This window comes from Falco cherrug, chromosome 5, assembly GCF_023634085.1.
Source record: "Falco cherrug isolate bFalChe1 chromosome 5, bFalChe1.pri, whole genome shotgun sequence".
Classification (NCBI taxonomy): Eukaryota; Metazoa; Chordata; class Aves; order Falconiformes; family Falconidae; genus Falco; species Falco cherrug.
The window spans coordinates 76,856,008-76,881,397 of record NC_073701.1 but is presented as its reverse complement, the minus strand read 5'-3'; the positions used below and the strand labels follow the sequence as shown (position 1 = coordinate 76,881,397).

The 25,390-nt window shown below is 40.2% G+C and overlaps 1 protein-coding gene across 4 annotated transcripts in view; it reads left to right on the top strand.

The window, feature by feature from the left end:
- The first annotated feature begins 4,567 nt into the window (after positions 1-4,567).
- The window catches only part of SRPK2 (SRSF protein kinase 2), a 147,698-nt gene continuing 126,875 nt past the window's right edge, over positions 4,568-25,390 (top strand). For 3 of the 4 annotated variants that reach the window (XM_055710948.1, XM_055710949.1, XM_055710946.1), the window contains exons 1-2: positions 4,568-4,707; positions 4,811-4,895. In XM_055710948.1, coding sequence (XP_055566923.1) covers positions 4,692-4,707; positions 4,811-4,895 — 101 coding nt within the window. In that variant the 5' untranslated portion in view covers positions 4,568-4,691. Of the gene's footprint in view, positions 4,708-4,810; positions 4,896-25,390 lie in introns of those variants that run through there. The other variant, XM_055710947.1, reaches the window with a different exon arrangement.

The following is a 25,390-nucleotide window of genomic DNA, read 5'->3' as shown; positions in this document are numbered from 1 at the left end:
CTTACTGGTTGGCAATCCCTAACTTCAAGTAGGAAGCTGAGAGTTCATAGAAAGAGGCCTTAATATCAAAGATGTGCCTTTGCAATCTCTGTGAAAATCTTCTCAAATTCAGCCAAATTATGAGACTTTGTAAAACAGCCTTTTGCATATGTTGGATAGAGACATGTGAGGGTTTAATACTTAAGTCTCAAAATATTCCACGCTCACTTAGCAGATAAATCTCTCATACACATGACCAGACTGCATAGCTGCCATTCAGAGAGAAATAGCAGGCATGAGTCCAAACCATCAGAGTTCATCATTGCTGAAGAACTTTCCCTATAATTGCTTGTGTTGTGTTTTATCAGGAAACTGAGAGCAGTCACTAATCTTTCAGTGATCCTCTTTTCCCTTGCTGACCCTTAATCAGTATGAAGGAAGAAACCATCCAATTTAGAGAGAAAAAAAGGCAATAGATTGGAACAAGGGATGAGGAAGGTTGAGATGAGAAGGGCAAGCTGGGTAATGAGCTGGGAATCAGCAGAGGGGCCTTATGAAGAAATTTAAGACAAGGAGCCAGGAAACTGGAGGAAGTTTGATTGAAAGGGTGTTTTGGAGCCTGCTGGAAGTAATGGGGGAAGCTAGAATGAGTCATTCTGGAAATCTGGGTACTAGAACAAATATTATCATAACAATATTGCCACAGTCTGTTTTAATCCTATTTCAGATCTCAGTTAAGTCATGCCAGTTCATGCCCTATTTTAGACTTTGTATAATACATATCTGGGTTGATGTAACTATTTCTGGGTATAGGTAAATCTTTAATTTCATGTCAAATTGGTGTTAAACTGGTCTGCTTTGTCCTTTATATCTTTCTTCTTTTATTAGTAATCCCAATTGACTTGATAAACAAGAATTCTCTACCAACATTAACTCTGTGCAGCTGGCATACACTGTACCATTTTCTAGATGAAGAAAATGAGTCAGGTGAATCATGTAATTTGCTTTAAGAAGAGCACAGTAAATCACTGAATGAGCCAGGAATCTAAATTCAGGAATTTCTGACCTGTTTTTTCTGGAAATCCCAACTCATGCTTCCTGCTATTTTTTCTTGTTACACTACTGAGATAGCAAACCTACTTTTCTCGTTTAATATGTACATTGCTCCCACTAACATTAAGTGGCTATACTCAAGCAGCGATGAGCCTCCTGACTTTAAAAGCAAAAGCAAACCCAGCTTACTAGTTACCGTTGCTTAATACTTCCTGTCTTCAAGTTTGTTGTCTGTGTTGCTGAAAACCAAGCTCAGAATTGTCCTCTTTGCTTTGTTTACATGCTGAAGGGGGGGAAAAAAAGCACATTGGTAGCCAGAAAAATTTTTAAGTGAACAAGAGAAGAACAGACTCATTGTTTGTATGCCTACACAAGTGTATCACTTAAAGAAATGCAGAATGGGGGTGGGAACTGAAGGAACAAGAGACAAGCATGAAAGGCGAGAGGATGAGAAGGCTGGACTTGCATATTAATGAGAAGTCTCCTTTAATTGGGAATTTCCTTTCACTACATTGTTCTTTTTCCACCACCCATCGGTTTTTTTTTCTTCCTCTGCCTTATGTGTTATTTCTCATTTGTTCCATTCTGTTCAAGCAACATGAAGTTGGCTCATATCCTGATTTCTCAGAAAGTGCAGTTCAGAGAGCATGCTACGACACAGTGGGAAAAGCAGTGCTGAAAGGAACTGGTACAGAGATCAGGGCAAAAGCTTCTAACATCCCTTTGCTGAAGGAAGAATTTAAAATTATTCTCAGAAGGACGACAATATCGTGTTTACAGGATTGCTGCTAGGTAACTTTTTATTCCGTACAAATGCGTTCCATTCACATCTGAAAAATTAATGTATTTTTGTGTAAGTGGGTTATCAAAGCTAGATGAAAGGGAAACAAACCAAACACCTGTGGGGTGTCAGGTGACTGGTCCAAACTATTATAAACAGGTAAAAATGTAATTACATAATTTGATAATTTCTCCTTCTTCTCCCCTGATGTTTGCACTTAAGATCACCTAAATTTGCTGTTGTTCCTGCTTTCTGGGTATGTCATGTAACCTAAATCTCACAGTGTCCTTCCCCACAGCAAATGAGCTCTGTGGTAACCCTTGTAGTAAGACACCTGTTCCCATATTATGTTCAAAGAGAGACAGCCAGAAACAGATAATTCTGACCCACTCCACTGTTCTTTATTTATGTTGTATACTGATTTTACAAATGCTTTCTTTTGCTATTTAGTCTGTCTTCTCTCTTGACTCATAATTTATTTTTGGAACAGTGAAGTTACATGCAATAAGAGATATATTGAAATAAAGATGGAGAATTTCACAGAAATGTGTGGGTTCAAATAAACATAATCCAGGGTAGATCCATTCTTACCCACCACATATCTTGAATTATTTCTATAATATTTTGAATTTTCACTTAATGTTTATGTTCTCAGGAAGGGAGTTATACTCTCAAGAGTCTGAGAAATAAGGTGGGGGTTGTTTTTTCTTTTCTGAAACACATCTAGCCTCTACCGGCCTTCATTTACTCTCCAATTACTTAATTGCACATGGTAATTCTCTATACATCCATATAGTCTCGGTGATTTGTTTGCATTTCTGCATAAGCATTCTCTGACAGGGGGTGGGGTGGGGGGGAGGCAGGGCAGGGAATAAAACAAAACCCAGGAAGAATACAGTCCCAAATATGTGTCTATTAGAATTGAAAGAAATTGACTGTGTAGTATAAAGCCACCTGGTCCTAACATAATTCCCTTTCTGTGCACTAGCAGATTGTTCCCTTGCCCTGATTATGTTGCTGACATTATGCTCATGAGGGAAATTCCTTCCTGACTCCAGATTTGGCGAATTTATAATCCTGTTGATGTAAGCAAAGCTCACTCTACCTGTCTAAGACCCAATTGTCCAATCCGTCCTACATAGAAACCTCCTGTTGAAGTCCATAGAATTGCACAGGAGTAGCTGAAAATACGATTGGGATGCTGATATGGTTTCTGCTCTCTAGGCATAGCTACAAGGTAATGTTAAGCCAGCACTGCCCCGACAAAGAAAAAAGCAGTCTCACCATTTTCTCCATCATCAGCTGCTTGTCTCTACCATTCTCTGTCCAGGCACAAGTATTCATGCAGGAGCACAATTTAACCAATACCGTTAAAATTAGTCTGGAAACAAAGGGTAAATCTGTCATCTGCTTTTTAACATTCCACTATTACTAATTTTCACACCCCTAAACTTTCTCAGCAGAAAGCCTTTAAAATTTCATAACAGTGTTCTGTTTCTTGATCTATCACACCGAATTATCACTCAAAGACTAACCACAACAAGGGAGACGTAACATACCAATATTGCACATTACCAGAGTTGTAGCTTATACTGAAAATGTTTGTTTATGAGGGAGGATAGGACACAACTTGTTTTGATTTAGAAATGCAGCTGCGGTGCCTTGTAAGAGCTATAGTTTAGGAACTTCATGGTCCTATTTTTTTCCGTTCACTAGCTTCTCTAGTCAAGACAAAAAAGCATACATTGGGGCACCTCCTCGTTGTCTAGCTTTGTCTGTTTGCCTCCCACTCCTAAACTGAATTAACCATAACTACGGATTTGATTTCCTGTCTAGCTGAAATCTCAGTGATCCAATTACTTAAGACCTGCAATTACTGCTAGTTCCCTTCACTCTCGTATGTTGACCACAGCTGCTTTTAGATCTTCATCCTTATGGATTCTTTGTCTTGCTATTTTGGGAGACAGTTGTGCCTCCAGATTTAATGGCTGTCCCCTGTAATCTTTCAGTTACTATGCCTTTCAATTCCAGTCCCACATGAAGGTAAGCCAGGCAAGCCTCACACTCATACCGGACTTTTTGATATGACCCAGATCATTTTCTGCACCAGGTGACCGACACAAGGTTTCAGTCATAAATGCTGTCAAAAGCTGAGCCATGCTCTGCACAGCCCAAGTCAGAAGCAACAGTTTTCAACAGGTCAGGACTAGGCCAAACCAGAGTAATGCCCAGTGCTGGGAGCAACAAGACATCATCGGCTGGGAAAAAAACATTGCCCAGAGTTGTCCATCAGTGAGAAGCAAGTAACTTAGTGACAATCAGAATTAAGGAAATCTAATTTCTCTGGATTTGTGTCATGAGGTTAATTGGTTGTGGCACCTAACCCCACACAAGTCTGGGGACAAACGAAAGCAGGTCTCACCCCAGCTGCCGGCGGGGAGGTAGGCTGCCGCCCTCCTCTTGTCACAGCACCCAGCAGGGCGGGTCACTCCGCCACTCCGACCTGAGCACAGATTTTCGCAAAAATAATTTCCAGTCGGTCGCACGACCTGAACGAGCCCACCTGGGCGGCAGCCGCAGACCCGCGGGAGGGCGAGAGCCGCCCGCTGTACCACCGGGCCGGGCGTTGCTGCCCGCTCCGCGCCTCAGGTGCGCTGCCGCCGGGCCCGCGCCGCCACCTGCCGCCGCCCCACCCCCGCCTTTCCGGCCGCGGCCCCGCCGGCAGCGCTGCGCCTGCGCACTTGGCGGCGGCGCGGGGCGGGCGGCGCGGGTGGTGGCAGTTGCCGATGCTGCCGGCCGGTGCCCGGTGCGCGGTCGCGACTGGAGGCGGCGGGGCCGGGGCGCGGTGTGCCCGCCGAGGAGTGTGAGGCGCGGGACGATGAACTCGCGCAAAGGTACGGTGCTGTGCCGGGCTGCGGGGCGGGAGCGGTGGGGCGGGGGGGCTGCGCGGCCGCCGCCGCTCACGCCGGCTCCCGGCTGTTCTATTCTCCCCGGCAGTGCTGGCCCTGCAGGCCCGCAGGCGGCGGCCCAAGCAGTCCGCGGCGGCCGGCAGGAGGGACAAGCACCCGCCGCCCCACAAAAAGTGAGTACGGGGACCCCCTCGACCAGCCGGGGCGGGGCCTCCCCCCCGGGACGGCGTCGTTGTCCGCCCTTCCCTCACGCTGCCCTCAGGCCGCCCCGTACCGCCTGCCGGGGCACTCCAGCTGCCCGGCCCCGCTGCCCCCCCGCGGCCCCGGCCCCCTCGCTTGCCTTCGGGGGGAGCTGCCCCGCTCCCGCCGCCGCCGGGACAGGCGGCAGCTCCCCTGGCAGGACGCACCCCCCGGCTCGCCCCGCACCGCGCCGGGGCCGGGCCGTCCCGCGGGGAGCAGCGCCCCGGCCCCCCGGGGATCGTCCCCGGCCCTGGCCCCGGGCTCAGCCTCCCTCGGGCCGGCCTTCCTCCCCCGTGGGAAGGCCGGTCGCTGCGGGCTCGCCTCTGAGGAAGCCCTGTTGGTCGGTCGGGGACCTGCACAGGCTCGGTCCTTAAATCCCGCGTGTCCCTTTCGAGTCACCCTCCGATTCTCTCATCTTCGTGGTCTTCTTTCTCTCCTTGGGCTGTCTGCGCTGAGATCTCTTTCTGGAGGCGCTGTCCCATCCATAGGCAGCACTTTCAGCATTCTTGGAACTGCCTGATACACCCGTCCTGCTGTCTGCCTCCTGCGCTGTAGCGTCAGGTTATTTCCCGTTCCCAGATGTGTCTAACTGACAGCAATGCCGATGCCAGTATTATTTTGTTGTTGTTTAAATCTCTGTTGGTCTCCCAGAAACAGGCAGAAGTCATGATCTGGTTTTTTTTTTTTTCCCTGTCTTCCTCTAACTTTTCATGTTCTTATCACTGTCCAGTTCATCTTTTCTCGTTCTCACAATACCTGTTTTCACTGAACCATGTGGGAACATTCTTCCATCTCTATAGTGTTCCCACTTTAACTGCTCTTTCCTAGGATAATGTGGCTTTGGACTCCTCCCTATTTTATTTTTTCTCCTCATAGGATTATGTGCTTCTCTCACTAACTTCAACTGTATTTTGTTTAGTGGGACTTTACTGCCGACTCATTAAGTCACCAACAGACTCTTGTCTTTGTTGTTTGGGGATCTAGGCTGCCTGCTTTGTTCTGACAGGGAAACATATGTCCTGATGTTTCTTGTCCCCCTCTCCTCCTAGTTGGCCAGTCTGGGAAGTTCACTCAAATCCTCTAGTCTGGATGAGCTGGGAAGCAGGGTGTAGTGGATGATTTGATATATATGTGAAGGGGTAAAGATGCTGCTGTGTGCTATGGCAAATGATTCAAGGGCAAGGTTTTTTTCTTTCTGATTTCTATAGAAAGAAATAATAATACATCCCTGACCCTGGAGGTTGGTTGTTTATTTTTTTTTTAGTTAGGATGAATGGGCTTTTTTTCCCCTTTAAGGTGGGTAAAAATAATGTAGGATGAAGTGCTGGTGTAGTGGTCATAAGGCTTTGACAGCTAACTTTTGTTCACATCCTGCTCTGCTACTGCTGTTTCCTCCAGTGTTGTATGAAAGCAGCATTATGCTATCAGTTGTGTGAGTTTGAAGTTACTGTAATGGAAATAAATTTTATGTGCAAGATTGGATTGGTTCCCTTGTTTACAAAAACCTTTTGGAAAGTCAGTTTGTAACATTACATGGATTTGTTTTGCCACTTTGAAAACAGAAATAGGTTAAATTTCATTTTAACTCTAGGTTCAGAATTTTGTAGCTTTCAGTTAAGTCTTAACCACAAGGTTATTAATAAACTTCTGCTCTACTTAGATGATACAGCATTTAATACACTTAGTGGGGCTGCCTTGCTGAATGACTTTGTCAAAAGTTTGCTTTCACAAACACTTAGGAGGTACAGAACTGGTACTCTTTTTGTGTTTGCTGAAGAAACTGGCTATGGTTAAGTCAGGGTGCACAGTCAGTAGCTGGCCTTTTGCCATACTGAGTCGGCATTTCCAGATGCAATGGCCCAATCTGTTCAGTTGCCTCGGGAAACAGTGGTTTTGCTACGGTAGACAACAGAGCCATCATTTCTCTTCTGCTGCGTATGTTTTCTCTTCTCTTCATACCACTTGTATGCTATGGAGACCTCCTACTCTGTTTTATGCTTCTTTAGGAAAGGGAAACTCCTTTCAATTTTTTAACACTCCTTGCATATGGCTAAATAGTTTAGGCTCCCAAAATAATGCCAGCATTAAACATTATTTCAGAAGACAATCTCAACAAAAGTATCTCTTTTGTCCTGTTCGTAGCTTTGCTTTAAATTCAACTGTACAGCATATACTAGTCTGTTAGAGCTGTACAGATTCTGCAAAGCACATCAAATGCTCAGTAGCTGCAACTGAAAATGTTGATTTGAGGGGTGGAAATTCTATACCGTAAATTCCCTGTAGTGAAATTGTTAACCATGTAAAAATGGTTACTTGGTTTTGAACCCAGAGCTAGTTGGGGTTTTTGGTTGGTTGTTTTTGTTTTTTTTTTTGAACTGTCATTCTTGGAGGTCTCTTCTCTGCCAGGTCCGTAGCTTTATGGAGCAACTTCCATTGTTGCTGGTAACAATGTGCTTCAAAGGAACGGCAGGATTCCTTTTCTGGAATTGGCTAGGAGAGTTATATTGCATCTTACTTGCAGGGTTTTGTTTGAAGAATATTAAGATGATGACACAAGACGAAGAAAAAATTACAGTGCTTTTTAATGCTGAATAGCTTTTTTCTGTTATGACCTTAATTGCCACAGAAAGCTGTGAGATCAGTCTTACTAACTGCTCAATGTTGATGTCTTAAGTCAATGATGAGAACTGGTGGAGGTGAAACCCTATTTTTCTATGTAATAGGGTGGAAAAATAAGAAAGTAAAAGTTAAGTGGCTCGTGTTCTGAAGAGAAAGCACTTTGTTTTGAATCAAGACTGTATCTAAAATTGCGTGTAATAATAAAAGCTACTTGGTATTGCCTTACTTTGAATTCAATCATCCAGGCTACTGAAAAAGAATAATATATCACTATTTAAAGGTGACAGCACTTGATTTTGGTTATAATAGATGGACTTGCATGCAATATGTACAAACTTCTTGATGGTGTCTGAAACATGCTTTGTGTCTACGTCAGTGAGTCAGTGTGTGTGAAAAAGAGAGACTGGAAGGCATCCACGCAATCTTTTTTGATGGCCATAGATAATCTATATATAGGGCAAAAGGAAAACCTGGGGAGAAGAAGCCGGTTTTCATGGCTATGCTAAATATTCAACTTTTTGATTGCTGCCTTACAACATGAATCTTCTGAAATGAAGTTTGTAGTCAATTTTCAAGCATTTTCTGGAACAGCTGTGGAAGTAAATGTCTCTAAGCTAGAAATTCCATTAAGGAAATAGAAATGTGGGACAATGAGAAAATTATATCAGAACATTGTGTTGGTTTAAACTCTTCCATTTCCTCATTTAGAGAAGAACTGCTGGTCCTGTTGAGGAAAAGACACAGGAGATTTGTTTTATTAGTTTACTCTTCAGAGACCAGGATTTTTTATTTAAAATATGTTTTTTGTTTTAAATTCCATTCATGATTTCAAGATTACAGTCTTTGAGGGTTGTCATCTTTTAATCCAGAAAGCTAATGGCAAAGGTGAACTACTTTTGGATTAATTAGTGAACTGTAGGGTGGTAGTGGAAACTGCACATGCTTCTTGTAAGCATACCTGAATTCACTGATTTTTTTGTCTTACTAATGTCTGTGGCAAAACAGTAAATCTGTACCTCTACTGAAAACTGTTTTCATTTGGTCTCCGGCTGTGATTGCATAAGACAATGAGCTTTAGACAGTAAGCCTTATCTAGCTTCCCTTTCCTGTCTTCTCGTGTGAAAACGCTACTAGATTTGCTGCTAAGCACACAAACATATATACATACATATTTATACATTATAATGTATATAGAAGTTAAAAGTAATTTTAATCCTTGTTTAAAGGAAGCCTGGGTCTAGGTATGGATGAGGAAGACTAGCAAGTTAGTGTACAGGGAATATTACAAAAGTGTTTCAATGCTTCCTCGAGTGTGTTTGTTATGCTTAGACAAAATGTCACAAAAGCTTTTAAAGAGGAGGACTAGGAAGGATTCAGAAGGATAGTATCCAAAATTATGGCAATATCTAATGAAAGCAAATGAAGTGACATTAGTTCTCTATAGAAGAGTGGGATAGGGCTCTTAAAAATGAAACCATAACTAGTAGCAATTGTATTCATCATCATTCCCTTTTCTTACTGATTAATCCTGTTGTAATTCTGCCCAACTCTTACCTTTGTAATTTAGCCTGTACTTTAATAATCGATAGCTAATTCTGTTCTAATTGCTTATGGGGACTTTGGGAATGTCCCCCGTTTTGCTAGGTTGTTTTTAAAAGAAAAATACCCAACCTTTTATTAATATTTGAAGGGGGGGGGGGGGGAAATCTTCTTTCTACCTGTCTTAACAATTCCTGGTGTTCATATCTTTAAAATACTGTTGGTCTCAGCCTTCATATATTTGAAATGATAACCCTTGCTTTCTGGTTTTCCTAGTGACAAATTTTTTTGCTTGTTTTAAGACCCTTACTCTTGTTTTCTCATTTTTCACTTTTGATCTGTTAACAGTTAGAGCACACTGTAGGAGAGATGGTTCTATTTAAAGCTGACAGAGCTTTGGTAGTAATCTTTGTCCTGTGCCCTCCTTTTTGCCTTAGTAATATGCCTTTTAGGATGAGCTCTGCTTTTGGGAACTGTTGTGTTAGAATGGATCTCTGACAATGTGCAGAAGGTATGTGGAGAAATGACTGGAAAGCTAAGCATAGTGTAATAAAGCACATGTTACAGAGGAGATCTGCAACAGTCTGTGTCTGTTTAAACCTCTGATAACCATAGGAAAGGTTTTTGTATTTTACAGAAGATGTTACGAACAAACTTTTTGGCTAAGAAAAGGTGGTCTACTAAGTTTCAAAGCGAATCTCTGTAAATGTCGTAACTTTTTTGTGTTATATGTGTACTGGTTTTAATTTAACCTATGTATTTAGAAATCCTGTGATTAAACCAGTACATATCTCTGAATACCACATATTCTGATTCTGTCTAGCAAAGCAGCTGGGAGATGTTTCACTTTTAGATTAAGGTCCTGCGTAATGAAGTAATGTTCTGCTAGGGAGTCTCTTTGGAATTTAATGCTAAAGGAGTTGTATCTTGAACTTGTTAGTTAAAGGCAAATGACAGAATAGACTCTGGTGAAATAATGCTTCTTGACAGACTTAGTGCCTTACTGTTTTTCCCTCAACAGAAGTTATTTGATTAAAAGTCAATAATTTGAATGTAGGAGACTAAACGAATCAAGGGCTTCAGTTGCCTTGAGCTATTGTCAATGTGTAGTTTGCAGTTTTCTAAAATGAAAGGGAGAATTCCATAGTAAGAGGTCAATTATATTTTCCTGTCTCTGAGGAAAAAATTTACTATGTCTGCTGCAGTGATAAAGGTCAGGGCTGTCTAGGTCCAATATCTGCACCTTTAATTCTGATATTTAAAATCAGTTGTTAACTGATTTTCAAACTGTACTAAAATTGCACTGTTCTCATATTCATGGTTCTAATGAAATTTCTCTCTTGGGACATCTTTTTTTTTTTTTTTTTCTTTGTATTGATGTGTTTCTTCTAGTCTTCCTTCTCACCACAATAATTTGTCAGTAATAGTTGTGCTTGCCTCCCACTCATTATTCTCCTGCTGTTGCTCATCTATACATGACGTTATTCCTTCATAAACTGAGACATATATGTTTGTATAAAAACCATTATAGAAGAGGTTTTTGGGTAGTTGGATGGAGCCTGGAGATGGGTGTAACGGAAGCGCTGTTTCTGTCACTGGTTGCCTGAAAGGTTGCTGCGTAAGGGGAACAAATGCATGACTGAGCTGTACCTTCAAGAAAGAAGGCACAGTCAATAGAGGAAGGGTGCCTTCTCTCTTTTCCAGAGTGCTTAGGAAAGACAGAACTCTGAATTCCTTTCCAAGACCTTCAGAGGGCTGGGCTTTGGTTGAGGTTTGTCCTGCGGAATGGTGGCAGTTCTGTGGGCTGGGCGCACTCTGTTGTGCTGTGCGGGGCTGTGGAAGTGCGACAGGTCAGCTGATTTTATTCCTTTCTCCTGCCAGAGTCAGAGTACCCAGTGGTCACTTACCACCTTTGGTGAGGGACAGTTGGGTAGTTTGAAATCATGTATCCTGTAGAAACAAAAAAGTAGAACACTGAATCCTAGAACAAAATAAGGCAAAAATTATTAAAATCCAAGTAGAAAGTAATTAAAAGAATGCCAGTTCAGTGCAGCTAAGGCTGTAGTTAAGTAGGGTACATAGCAAGACAACTTTCTTTAAACCGGATTTTTTTAGTGGCTATTTTAATGTTTGAAAGCTAATTACAAAATATTTTAAATTAATTGTGCTTCTGTATAAGTTGTGTTTTATATTTGTGCTTAAGTCACATCTTACCATCTCAAAGAAGATGAAGTAGAACTAGATATTGATCAAAAAAGGAAGCAGTAGAGGTAATTGAGGATGTTGGACTGCTTCATTTATGACTAGTGCTTTTCAGATATGTAAACGTGGTTAAGGAGCTTTTTGACATGCTTGAAAGATCATTACTGGTATAGAAGAGAATGAATAACTTGCCTTTCTTCATTACAAAACAACGCTATCTGAAGAGTGACTTTAATGCAAAAATAAATGATACTTTTCGTACAGTACAAATAGTGGAAAGTGGCTTTGGATGAGACTGGACACTAGAACCATCAGTAGTTTTTAAGTATACTACTGTCAGTGCAGTTTGACTTTCCAAGCCATGTTTGCTCAAGCCCTGTCATCTTAAGTTTGTCCTAATGCAGAGTGACCCACTTGTATACTCGTCTCTAAACATGTGTTTCTGGCACCTAGGAGTATAATGCTGGCCTAGGTATGTGTTTGATCTAATTAGTGTGGCAGCTCTTAGATTTGTAAGGCCACCTTGGGAAATCACTTGCAACATCTGATAGTATGCGTAAGCCTGACAGTATTTGTAAGCCTAGATCGAAATGGGGCTTGAGTGGTCTAACTTGTGGCATTCCCGTACCTGGCTCAGGAAGGAGCTGTGAAACTGCAGTTAGCTACTAAATTCGACTCTACAGTGAATCAGTAGAGGTGTGTGTTTGAGAAGAGCTTTCATAAACTCCAGAACAGTAAGGTAATGACGAAGGGGTGGGGAGGCATGCCAAGGAGTGCAAAATACCTAAGGAATGGGTGTGCCTGAAATGCTGCCGTTCCTGTAGGTGTTGATGCCATCTGCAGGTCTGAGTTTAATGCCAAAATGAGCCTGGGATTTAAAGTCGTGAATCTTAAGAATTTGCTTTATTTCCTCTGGAGCTGTGAATAACTAGCTTGTGTTTTAAAGTTTTGTGTCTTGTGCTTATGTAATAGCTCAATAATTCACTCACCTGTCAAGAATTAGATGCCTGAGGAATTTCAAGCTTATTATTACAACTGGCCATGTGCTAGTGTCAGTCACAGGATTATAGGCCATGCTGGTCCAGTAGCTTTACATCTCTTGTGTGAAATAATCAAGAGCAACAGACTGATGGTGTTTTTGGGCAAGCGATTAAAAGGGAAACATTGCTATCAAGTTTCTGTGATACGCAGGTATCAGCATGCTGGTTGACTGTAGCCAAGTAACTCTGAGTTACAAAACAAACACATATGGTGATTTGGTCAGAGTGAAGCCATTTGATTTTTCTTTTTGGCATAGCAGTTACAATTCAGCATTTTTATGAAAGAGGGAGTCCTGAGGAGATCAAAGGCTTAAATTTTCTTTCAAGTTCCCTTTCCTAGTGACACAAGGCATGGTATGACAGATCAGTGTTGCCAGAATCTGTTCCCAGGTGAATGTGTTAAAATTTTAGCAGTGTCAGGGAAACTTGGAAAAGACCAGGAGCTTCATGATACATGAATAGGAATCATCTTTACAGATAATATCTGAAAAAAACATTTTACTTTCATTTTGTTGTGTTTAAGGTAGTCTGTTGCTTGGGGCAACCTGTTTTGTATATTAATAACAGCGCAAGTTGGTGTCCAATTCCATGATACTGGTCCTAGACATTTAATCAAATTCTATTCAGATGCTACTAGAGCATTGCCTCTCTTTTTTAATGTCAATTAGAGAGTTTCATTTGTTTGTTTCTTTGTTTCCCAGAAATGTTTGCTATATAGCAATTGGTATGTCATGACTTGTGTCAAGAGTGTTGAGAAGATGATACACAACAAGTCTGGTAGTTGCTTCCAGCACTGTGCATTTTATGGAGTCGCTCTGTAGTCAGGGATGAGCAGTCCTGGGAACTGGGAGCTTTGTGGTGGACTCATTGCTGTTGTGGGCAGATGTAATCTGGGCACACCCGCCAGTCAAGGCTCTTGGAGAAGCTGGATGTGAAAACACTATGTGTGAATCTCAAGTTGACTTAAAATGTGAGATATACTGTGGTAACCTCAGCCTAGCTCTTTATAGCTCTTTTAGATCACCAGATAACTGTTTGATAACTACTTTGGTCGTCACTATGGATCAGTTACTTTCAAGTATTGCATTCTGTCCTGGTTTCAGCTGGGATAGAGTTAATTTTTGTCTTAGTAGCTGGTGCAGGGCTGTGTTTTGGGTTTGGTGTGAGAACAATGTTGATAACACAGGATGTTTTTAGTTGTTGCTGGGTAATATTTATACTAAGCCAAGGACTTTTCAGTTGCTCAGGCCTTGCCAGTGGGAGGGGACACAGCCAAGACAGGTGACCTGAACCAGCCAAAGGGATATTCCATACTATGGGATGTCATGCTCAGTATATAAACTGGGGGGAGTTGGCTGGGGCTGGTGATCGCTGCTCAGGTAGCAGCAGGGCATTGGTCAGCGGGTGGTGAGCAGTTGTATTTTCCATCACTTTTTTTTTTCTGCCTTCCCTTTGGATTTTATTCCTCTCCTCTTCTCCCCCCTTTTCATTATAACTGTTTTGGGTTTTTTTCCTCCTATTTTTATTTTAGTTTTTAAATTGCTTTTATCTCAACTCTCAAGTTTTACATTCCTTTCTGATTCTCCTTCCCATCCCTCTGGGGGGTGGGGAGTGAGTGAGTGAGTGGCTGTGTGGTACTTCATTTCTGGCTGGGGTTAAATTGTGGCACATTCTCACTGCTATTCGAAGTTGTTTAGTAATTCCAGCATCTAGAAACTAGGTTAAAACTATTTATTCAATAGACAATACCTGTTTTTCCCCAGTTACCCCCAAAAAATAATTGTTGAGAACTGATTAGTTTATCTAAACAGGTTGCAACAAAGCTGGCAAACTTTCTGCATATTATATAGGAAACATGGAGCAGAAAATCGTATTATTTCTCCTGTTCTTATTATTGAGACATAGAATAACTGTATTCTCTAATGTTTATTTCTGAAGCCAGAAAAATCAGTTTTGTGTAATGAGAATATTTGTCTTGGGAATAAAGGTGTTAGTCTTTTAAAGTAATCGTTTTGATCTAATTTTGTGTTTCCAAAATGACTCTAACTAGCTTGTGTCTCACAAGGTGCCATACATTGTCCTAATTGTAGCATTACAAAAACTTGAGATAAAGTGTAAGTAGACCAGACTCCCTTCTCCTCCACTTGTACTTTCTCTGTGGTAGCAGGCTGGTGAAAACAGAGTATTTTTAATAACTGCAACTAAAAAGAACATTGAAATAAACCACAACTGAATATGCATATTGAAGTGAAAGCACTTACAGATTTATTCTGAGACTTTTGTTGTTTGTTATAGTTTTTTCCATACATCAGTGCTGGTGTGCAGAATTCATATTTGTAGATCATTGGTGATTAACTGAGAATGTAGTTGGGATAGTAGAATTGGGAAAGATCAACAAATTAAATTTATTTTGGGCATAACATTTCACTGAACCAAATGCTTTGTTTTGATTTTCATTTGTTGTTTGGAATAAACAGGCTTTTATGGAAACCTTCATCTATCTTGGGATTCATAGGAAAGAACATGACAATTTAAGGCTAATCAGGTGCAATGGTAAGTCTGGTTTTAAGACACATGTTGCTGACCTGCTGACTGTTATGGCCAAAGGTGATGAGTTTGAAACTACCAGGTGAATTTGATAGAGAAATTTTGGTGATAATTTGATCAGTCATTCTTTCTGGTAAATTAGATGTTCTCTTTCCCTTCTAGTCCATTGGAAGTCTTGACCAGCAGTTGCATATCTGGCTTGTGGGCTTTCCTGCTTCTCTTTTGCTACTTTTTTTAAATGTCACAGTCCCCAGGTGTTGCTGACTTCCCTTGTAAGAAGGCCTTGAGCCTTCCATTTAAGTTTCATGTTTGCTGTGCTTGGACTATTGTTTTGAAAGAGAATTAACTCTCTCCCAGTTGAAACCAGGACAACTGTTCTGCGTCTTCTGCCAGCTTCTCTGGCCTTGGATTAGCCACCACCAGTGCCCATCACAGCAACATGGCTAAGTGCACAAAGATAAGCGTGCTGGAGCTGTCATGATATTGCAGGAAGATGGGAACAATGTATAAAATCAAAGCTCATTGCTTTGGAGTCACCAGGGATGCAGTTCTGGAGAGTGCAAGGGTAAGTGTTTGGTACAACCAAAACTGGAACTACCTCATCACGTGCAACTTAAAAGTGTGTTGAAGTTGTGAATTCAAAGTAGTTTAAAGGAGAAAAAAAAAAAAAGAGAGGAGGGAAGTTACTTTTTTCTCCCACAGAAAACTGTTGACCTTGTATGTAATAATTCTGATAGGACACAACTTGTGACAATGTAACATAGTTTTCTGGTATTCCTTGTTTTTAGGACAGCTTGCTGAAATACTAACATGCTGTGACTGGGGGACTGCGTAGGGAAGGTGTAAATAAAGTATCTTTGGATGTGGTAACAGTTCATTAATACCACAGCATACCAGACATTTTAAATATTTTAATATTTCTATAATAGACTAATTATGGCATATAGTACATTATGATAGTACTGTGTTAACATACATTTTGTGAAGATCTGAAAATAGTTAAAATTCTAGGCCTCTCAATGGCTTTGCCTGATATTCTCTTTGCAGATGAGGAAAAAGGAGCACACATTAGTTTAACTCAGGGTATAAAAAGGAGGAATTCACTCTTCTAATTGTGCCATATCTGAATCAAAGAATTTATGTCTTTGCATTGTTGTTCCCACTGTAAAATATTTAATCGACATTTTAGATATGTCAAGCAGTAAAGTCACCTTAAAAATAAAACTATGAAAAAGGTAAAAGAAGGTGCTCTCCTGACCAAAAATTTAAGTGATGGCAAAAAGTGACCTTTCCAGTTTATTTGTGAGATTTGTAAGATTGCTGAAAATGACTTTTTGTGATCTCTTCAAGATGTGGGGAGGGAAACCTCACTTAATTTTTCTGGAAGACATATGTTTAAGCAGAAGAGTGTGACCAAGTTTTTAAATCGGAAAGTAACATTATGTATGTTGACAGTGTTTCTTTTAAATCCAAACAAATACATGATTAATTATGACAAAAATAATGGAAACAGTGCAAGTGTTACCAAAAACCTAAAAAACCAAACCAGACCAAATGGGACCTCATTAGTATCAGGACATGATGGAAAAAATGCAGAGAACTTGCTTGTCCGATTAGTTTACTGAGAGTGTTTTTAAGACATTGTGATGTTCATACGCAAGGGCGATGGAACTGAATGTGTGCCAGCTTCTTCCTAATTGCAGTTCACACCCTGAGGTGTTAAGCAGAATTGAAACTACGCATGGTTTAAATTAATGCGTTAAACTCTGAACTGTGGTGCACCAGGCACTGACATGTTTGATTTAGCAATGATTGCTACAAAGCAGCAATCTCTAGCAGGAAGATGAGTTGATAGCAGAGTCTGTTTTTCAAAACTGCTTCTCAGAATTTGTTGCACAGCAATATTTTAGTTTTGATGCCTTGAATTTTACATCAGTAATAAAGATGCTGTTTTAAAATCACATTGCAGTGATAAGATGATTTTATTGTTTTTCAGTGTTTGTATCCTTAATCAGTTTTTTTCTCCACAGTTGATTCAGTGTCAACTCTGCCGATATTTTATTTTTAAGAAAATGTATATGCTATACTTTATGTAGTGGATTGGTATAGGGAATAAAAAATGTTTATGTACGTGTATGTAGATAAAATACTGTCTTTACATAAGAAACTTAATTTGGGAGTCTTTAAATACCATGCAAGCTCAGTACATAGTCTCTCAACATTCTACGAAGGTAAGCAGTCTAACAGCCAGGCATGAAGTGTGCAATCTCATAGTGTTTCAGGGGTGGCTGAAAACAACAAAGTAGAAAAATGGGTTCCCTCTTACTTCTTCACCTAGTAATACTGCCTGCCTTCATGGGTTTTCTTCTTGTGGTGTTCTTATCAAAGCATGACAATGTTGGAAGCAAGTGAAATAAAAAGGAACAAGTTGTTTTCTTTCTGTTGTAAGATGATAGGGTTTCCTTCAAACTGAATTACCATAGATAATGTGGAATTAAAAATCAAATCAAGAATTAAAAGCATCTTCACCCCATTTCCCAGAATAGAATTTAAATTTTGCTTTTGTCAGCAGCAATGGAAAGCAGCAAAGCCCAGATTTGATGCCAATAAATGTATACCTAGAATATGAGAATGAAAAGTGAGCAAGCATTTGATGATGTTTCCTTATTTAAGCAGATGAATTTGGAGGAAGGAAATAGAAGACAGGGCAGAAGCTGAGTAAGAGGACCATTACTTTAGCAGAAAAGGGAAAGTGATTTACAATGTAGGATTTCACTGGAAAAAACTTGTATGCACATTTTGCGTGAGCAAACACCGAAAATGCTTAAATAAGTCTGAAAATTGGAATCTGGGACTTAGTGAGGTGAAGAGAGCATGTCTCTGAGTGTGTGTGTGTGTGGTGGTCATATATATATATATATATATATATATATACACATAAAAAAGTAAAATTGCCTGATACTTTCCTTCCTAGTAACGCATTGTTTGTTGTCTTCAGAGGATGATAAACTAATGTCATTCTGAACTCACTGTTTACTTTGTGGAGACTGGTAGGGAGGGAATCCTGTGACTATTCCAGCTGCATACTTTCTCAGCCTGAAGTTCTTCACTGCTTATCTCCCGTGTTTGCAGCATGGTCCTCACCCACCTGCTGCTGAGGTGTTGTACTAATGCAGCTTGGACCTGTGTGTTTCTGCTGAGGCTAAATAGCTACAATGGATCTGTCCATACCGACTCTCCTTCCAGATCTTAGAGTCTCTTCTCACTGCTTTGTTGCATACAGGTTTTATATAGATTGCTTGATTTTGTTATGCTCAAAGTTTTGTTATAAGCAGAAGGAATGATCACTTTTTGCAGAGTCAAGAATTTTCAGTTTAGTAAGTCTTTATGGTCCGATCAAAGAATTAGTGATAGTTGAGTTACAGTGATACTAGTATTTGTTTCAAATTGTTGCGTACAGTCAAAATGATGAATATGCAAGGTTTGTAGTATCTGCTCTTTCTCTGGTGCTATCCCCACTCTTCTAAGGTGAATGGTTTCATTTGGGAGGAGGGAGAGAGATGGCTGGTCGTCAGCCTTCTGAGCCCCCACTGGGATATCTATGAGGTTGATGTTGGTAGCTTCTTCCTCCCCATTCCAGAATCCACTTGGGTAATTTTTTGTGTTTCTATAAGTTACTATTCCTGTGCTGCCTTGTAAATCCATGTCACAATCCATGTCAATCCATCCAGATTTACTATATAATGGTATATTTTACATACGTTTGATACTTGTTCTTTGTTCCCTCTGTGAGTGGCTTTGCCCAGCTCCAGGTTGCATTGGTGCAGTGGCTCCCAGGCCATTGGTGAGGTGTTTGTAGCCCTGGGCCTCTGTATCATCCTGTGACTTCCTGGTCCTTTACAGTTGTTCCATGTCTTTACCCCCTTGTACTGCTTTTTATTACAGTGTATTAAATAGTTCACTTTACATAGAATAATTGTTATATTAGTTCCAGATATATGTATAACAATAGGTGCTACATCATACAACTGTAAAAAGCTAAGCTATAGATAAACCAGAGTAGGTAATAGTTGTTTGATCAGTAGACTGTGTTCAATGCTAAGACAAATCTCCAGGCAGGCCAAGATATGTTCAGACAGAGCCTGGTAAGTCCCAAGGCTTGTGTTATGAGCTTCACACAAAGCCTGTGGCCCATTACAAACCATGGCAACACCATACTTAGGAGTCTGTGGTGAGAAGCAATCACTGCTCTTCATTCAGGCAAACTGGATGCAACTATGTTGGATTTATAAAATTGCTGCCATGCTCTGAACCTTGCTGGTGCTCGGGTGATTTCAGAGCTTGCAAGAGGCAGCTAGGGAGTGACAGGCCCTAAGTTCAGGGCTGATCTGGTGATTCCTAAGTGAAGTGGTGTTTCTGGACCTTTTTCCAGGAAAATAGATGACCTTGGAATTCAAAAGGTGCTACTTAAATCAGCACATCAGAGGGAATATGTGCAAGTAGCATTCCTACTGCAAGCAGAAATTATATCAGAGAAAGGAACTCTGTACATTTGAAAAATCTTAAGGGAATTAGCTTTGAGTTAAAATTCAAGTACAATCTGCTTTGCTTTCACAGAAAGTCTGTCAGGTTTTCAACTATTTTATTAATATTTTGAAATTATTTCCTTTCTGGGAACTGAAGTAGTAGATAGTGGGAAAATCCTGGCTCGTTGGAAAGTTGTCATTTGCAAATTGGCTTTGTAAAGACCTTTGAAGGCCAAATCTTGTTAAAGTAGTATCTTAAAATATTGGTGGTTTGCAGGGTAGCTTTTGGTTTTATTTGCGTTTCATAGAATCATAGAATGGTTTGGGTTGGAAGGGACTATAAAGACTATAGTTGGAACTATAGTTCCAACCCCCCAGCCATGGGCAGGGACACCTGCCACTAGACCAGGTTGCTCAAAGCCCCATCCAGCCTGGCCTGGAACACTGCCAGGGATGGGGCAGCCACAGCTTCTCTGGGCCAAGCAATATTGCCACCTGTTTGAAAATTTTAATTTTTCATTAAAAGGCAAATGATTTTTTTATTAGAAATAGTGTCATAGAAGCAGAAAGAATTAGTGACATACAGTCTTGTCAATCAGCTGTTACTAATGCTGCATAATAAGCATTTGAATTTCCACAAGATACTGAAGCTGGCTGTAATCTGAACAAAGAACAGGGCTATCTGTAACAGTAGGACTCTTATGTGTGTGTGTTGGTTTGGATCAGAATGAAATAGCAATGGAAAAGCTGCATAAATTCTGAGAACTTCTTGTCCAGTTTGGTCTCGTCTCTTTTAGAACTAAGCCAAACTTGCTAGCAGAAATGTTCTGGAAGGTTTTTTTCTCTTATATTAGGTAAACTAGGACTTGGTCTGCATTTTGTTTCCTGTATTTAGGGTACTTAGATTATCTTGCCTTTAAACATGTAAGAGAAACCTACAATAAACAAAAGACCAGCCAGATGGTAAATACCTTCCTCTTCTCTGTTTTGTATCTGAGAGAGTGAAAGAAATAAGCTTTAAAAATAGATTATAGTAATGGTACTTTTTCTCTGAGATTATGTGTTTGGGCAATTTTTCACTGTTGGGCTATTACATAAACAAAACTATTTGATGATACTGTTTTATTTTGCCCTTAGAAACAGTTTTATTTTAAAAAGAATGTGCTGTCTTGGGCTTAATCCTGTAAGTAGTCCCTGGCCATTTCCTTTGTTTTGGGTGGAGAGCAGAATTAGATTTTTCTGTATTGGTGGGGAAAAAAAAATCTGATGGGTTTTCTCAAACTTACTGTAGATGTTCATGTTCTCATGCTGGCTTTTATGATTATTTAATATTGTTGAAACAAGCCGCTAGGTGGCAATATCAATTAAAAAAAATCCAAGAAGTGCAGTTAAAGCTGTCCTCTAAAATGGGACACTAAGCAGTAGGTTTGATTAAAGTGAAAATATTAAACTTTCTTGCATGTAAAGTTGTTCTGATCTAGAGAGAAGGTGTTCTGCAAAAGCACTTGGCGACTGTGGGTGACTGAGGACAGCTGGGTGTATTCGCTTGGATACAGAGGAAACATTTTCACTTTCATATGTTGGCAATATATATTACACGTTTGAAAACGTGAATTATTACCATATTACTACTTGGTGAAACTTGTTTTAGCCTGCCAGTTAGAAGGAACTTATTGGGATTATATCAGTAATAAATCCTCACTGGTGTGAATGTAAATGAGTTAATGTAAAATCAGTATGAATTTACTTATGGCTGTGGATAGACTTATGAAATAGTGAATATGTCTGTTACAAATAGACACTTGTTAATGGATGTACTGATTATATCTTCTTTGGTGGAGGTGCCACTGCACAGCACACAGGCTGTGTTTGTACATGGGATAGAAGATTGAAGAGACTTGTCATTAAATAGCTTGTGATTGCAGTCTGCTTCCTGCACAGCTTAGCACATACGAGACCCGTAATCTTAGGTCACAGGACTTGTCTCATCAGAGGTATTTTGTCCTTTTATTTAGATACTTATATCCTTTTTCAGCATGTTTATTGAAGATGCTGTTGCTAATGTTCCTGCTTAGGAACTATTCAAGTTTATTTCACAGTCCTGTATGGGTTATTACTTTGGGAATACGTGTAATGAAATTGCTGGCATGCATTAACAGTGGCATTTCTACTTGAGTGCAGTTTTAGTGGAGATATCTGCCTGCTCCATCATGCCTGTACCACTCCACATGCATTTTTGAAACATCTCTGTAATATGCTGTTCTCTTGTTAGATTTAATTGGAGCGCGATGGCCTAGCCCTCTTCCTGGGAGCTTTAGTACTTTGAGCTTTATTCCCAATGCCTTGTGCTGACATGGATGGGTAAGTTGCTAACCCTGCTGTGATTCTTGGGTATTTTTGAGAAGGTAATGATTTCTCTTGCTTTAACTCTTGGTCTTTATTTGGTCAGGTTTTATATGGAAGGGGAACATGAGACAAAATGAGTTGGGAAATGCTCTTAAAGGTTTTTAGACTCAGATCTGGAGTCCAATGCTGACTTTCTTGCTGTGTTTTTCCTCTTAGTGGTATTCATTGTTGCATGTTTCTGTAGGTGAAGTATCCTGCTTGTATTTGAGATGGTCTGTGTTAAGCAAGTTTCTGCCTTGGACTATGTTATATATTAGAATATATTTTCTGTCATCATGTCAATTTTGAATCCTGGTGGTATTTCTTCTTCTATTATAAAGAAATACCTGTACTTCTCTTAGCCTTCCTTTTTCTCAGGGTTTATTGTAGCCAGAAATAATGCTGTGTCATTTCTGCTTAACAGCTTTTCTTCCAGGTGTGCCATGTACTTTGCACAGTGGGTGTCTGTGCCCTCATGGCATTCTTGTTCTGAGTGTGTTGCGTCTGTGATAGCATGGTGTCCATGTTACCACAGGGTAACTGTACCTGTGCCTTTCTGAATGTTTCTCCTTTAAAACTTTTCTATCATTTTTCTGTAATTTCCACCTTGCTGTAGCTCCCTTGCCTCTTCCAGCAGCTCCTGGTTCTGTAGGGACCAGGACAGCAGACATGACACAAACTGAACACTCGGTGTCCATCGTGCTTTGCTTGTTCTGGCTTCTTTTCTGATGTTTGAATGGTCCTTCATTAGATTTTTTTTTTTTTTTTTTTCCCATCTGAGGGATCCCTTTAAGAATGAGTCCTGAACACCATTGTTCCTGTAGAAACTGGGTCTTCTGTTACTTCAACTTGGGTTAGTCACTAAGCAGGTCCCTGATCACGTTCATGTCTGGGAGAGCGTTTTTCTTCTTTGGAAACAGAATCCTTGAATAGGTTAGCGCCCGCCCCCCCCCCCCCCCCCCCCCCCCCCCGACAACAACAACAAACCAACAGTTGCCTGCTTGAAACACCTGCCTCAGCAAGTATCCTGTCAGGATTGGTGCTCTGTAGATAGCCTTGCATTTTTGTCCAAGGCACATCAGAAAGTGGGAGGTTTTGTGGGATGTCTGGGGTTTTTTTTGTCTGCCTCACATGCTGCAAATGTTAGCTCTTTTATCTCCTATTTAATCTGATTTTAATATTTTTTTGCAGTACTTTCTAGTTTAAAGCTTATAGGCTGCAAATGCTTTTCATTTTTTTTCCCCCCCATGCAAATAACAATTTTGTTGTTTTCTCTTCTGCTTCTTGAAGATAGAGTAAATTCTTTTGGTATGCACTTGGTTTATGTCTCCCAGTGATTCAACAAAACGGTACCTGGTTCTGTGTCTAGCAGCAATGCAGCCCTGGTGAGCAGGGACTGCAGGCTGCTTCTGTTGTAAGGGAGATGGGGCTTCTGAAGAAGAGAAGACCTTGTGAAAGCAGTAGAGGTTGAACACTCAGTATCCAAGCGAATTGATCCATTTTTTCTTTAAAATCACCAGAAGTGCTTAAAATAGTTTACTGCTTCTTCCTGTACCTTATTATTTGTGCTCAAGGAGATGCTACCAGTATGTGTGCCTTTGTGGACCCTGGTAAATAAAAAGTCTTTGTGGTTCATCTGTGTTCCAGTGGGTCCTGGCAGGGAAAAACTATTTGCAGTGACTTTGCAGAACTATAAGAAACAGAAAGTTGACTGTAAGTGTTGGTTTGAGAAATTTTGCAGGATGTCAGTGGTCTTGGCTCCAAAATCTTCTGAGTTCATCTGCCTCCTGTGTGGATTTTCATTCTTCTTCAGTACTACATGCTTTTGAGAAATGGGATCAGCAAAGCCCTGATCTATTTTTGGTAGCTGCAATACAAAAACATTCCTTTGTGTGTGGCAAAGCTATTTTCCCTACTTGCTGCTGCTTTGAAAAAGAAGAGCAAATGCAATGCAGTTTGGCTGCAGGGAATTATATGACTCATTTAGTAAATAGTGAACACAAAGAAAACTAGTGTTTCTATTGTGTTGCATTTTTTTTGCTGTATGTTTCTGTTCTCTCAGATTTTAATAGGGAAATTATCCAAGTAGCCTAGGCCCAAGATGTTATTCTAAGAGATAACAGAGTTGTACACTACAAAATCTAGGTATTCCCATTAAGTTAAAATTGCTTTCCATTTGTGTCCATGTATTTGTTTGTTTACAGGTTATGTGTTGAATTTTACTTCATTTCTACTGCAATAAAAGGTGACTACTCTGTCAAACATGAATAAAGTTTGAAATATAAAGAGCTGTGTAAATGATAGACAATGTCTACAGGGTTAAAATTGAAATTTTAGCTGGCAAAACACCCAGTTATGCTATGAGTAAATTGAACATAAAGACAAACTCAGATAGTGAAGGGGAGTGAGTTCAACCACCAAAAATCCCAAAAGCTTCTTCTTTTAGAACTTTAGTACATTTAATTTTTTTTTCCTGTTTAATCTTTCCACAAATGTTTAGGAGTCCTGTGGAAGCAAGTGGGACACTGTCCATCGGTTAGCTGAGTTGTAGTACTAACTGATGAGCAATAACTCAGCTGCATGCTTGGGCTGACTTTTTCTCCTACTTCATTTGCATTGCATGAACAATAAAATCAGTCAAAAATGCGCTATTTAAAATGCTTCACTGAAGTAGCTATTTAGTATTTTATTAGGATCACGGTGAGTATATAAAACAATACAACTGTCCTTGTAACTGTCATGATATTGTACCAAGCATGATTTTTCTCACTTGAAGAATGAGAAACTTAAGTAATATCCTACTTTGAGGTAGGTGAAGGATCCCACCTGTGGTCCTGTTCATATTTTCTGTGAGCTCTGTCCTTTTCTACAGTGATTTTTTTTCTTTGAACAAAACTTTTCTTTTTATTCTTTAGTATAGGAATTATATTTTGTTTTGGTGGATTTAAGAGCTGAGAGCACACTGGCTTATGTTTTTGTCTAAAATAGTCTATCAAGTAGAAGAGGTCTTATTTCTTCATGCTGTGGTATGTTTAAAATTCTATTCTGATTTGCTTTAAACTGTATTACTAACGAAACTAATCTCTGTGTTAGCATGTTGAGAGGCTAGGATGAGCTTTATGTGTTAATAAAGCCCTTGATGTGCATATGAATCAGGCATAGATTGGAAGTAGTAGTAAGCACTAAAATATATATTTTTGTAATTACTAAATACAGGTAGTGTTCCAAGAAGCCAAGAGAGCTTCAAGATCTTCCAGGGACCTGACAGGCTTTGCAAGCAGCTACCTTTTTTTAGGCCAGTCCTTATGCCAAATCAGAAGGAGATATGGGTCTGAAAGACAAACCTTCTTGAAAATGTGTGAGAACTGCCTGCTGGGCAGGGAGTGTTGGACTTCACACCCCTGGTTTGGGCAGGGGACCGAGTTTTGCCCTCCTGTGTTACGATGGCGTGTCAGAGGAGTATTGGAGAAGCTTGCAGTAACTGGAGTAAGAAAGTAGTGGGGGAAAAAAGGTTCAAAACATAGGAAATCGGGATCTGTTAATTATGCAACTAATTTATGGCAACTTTCT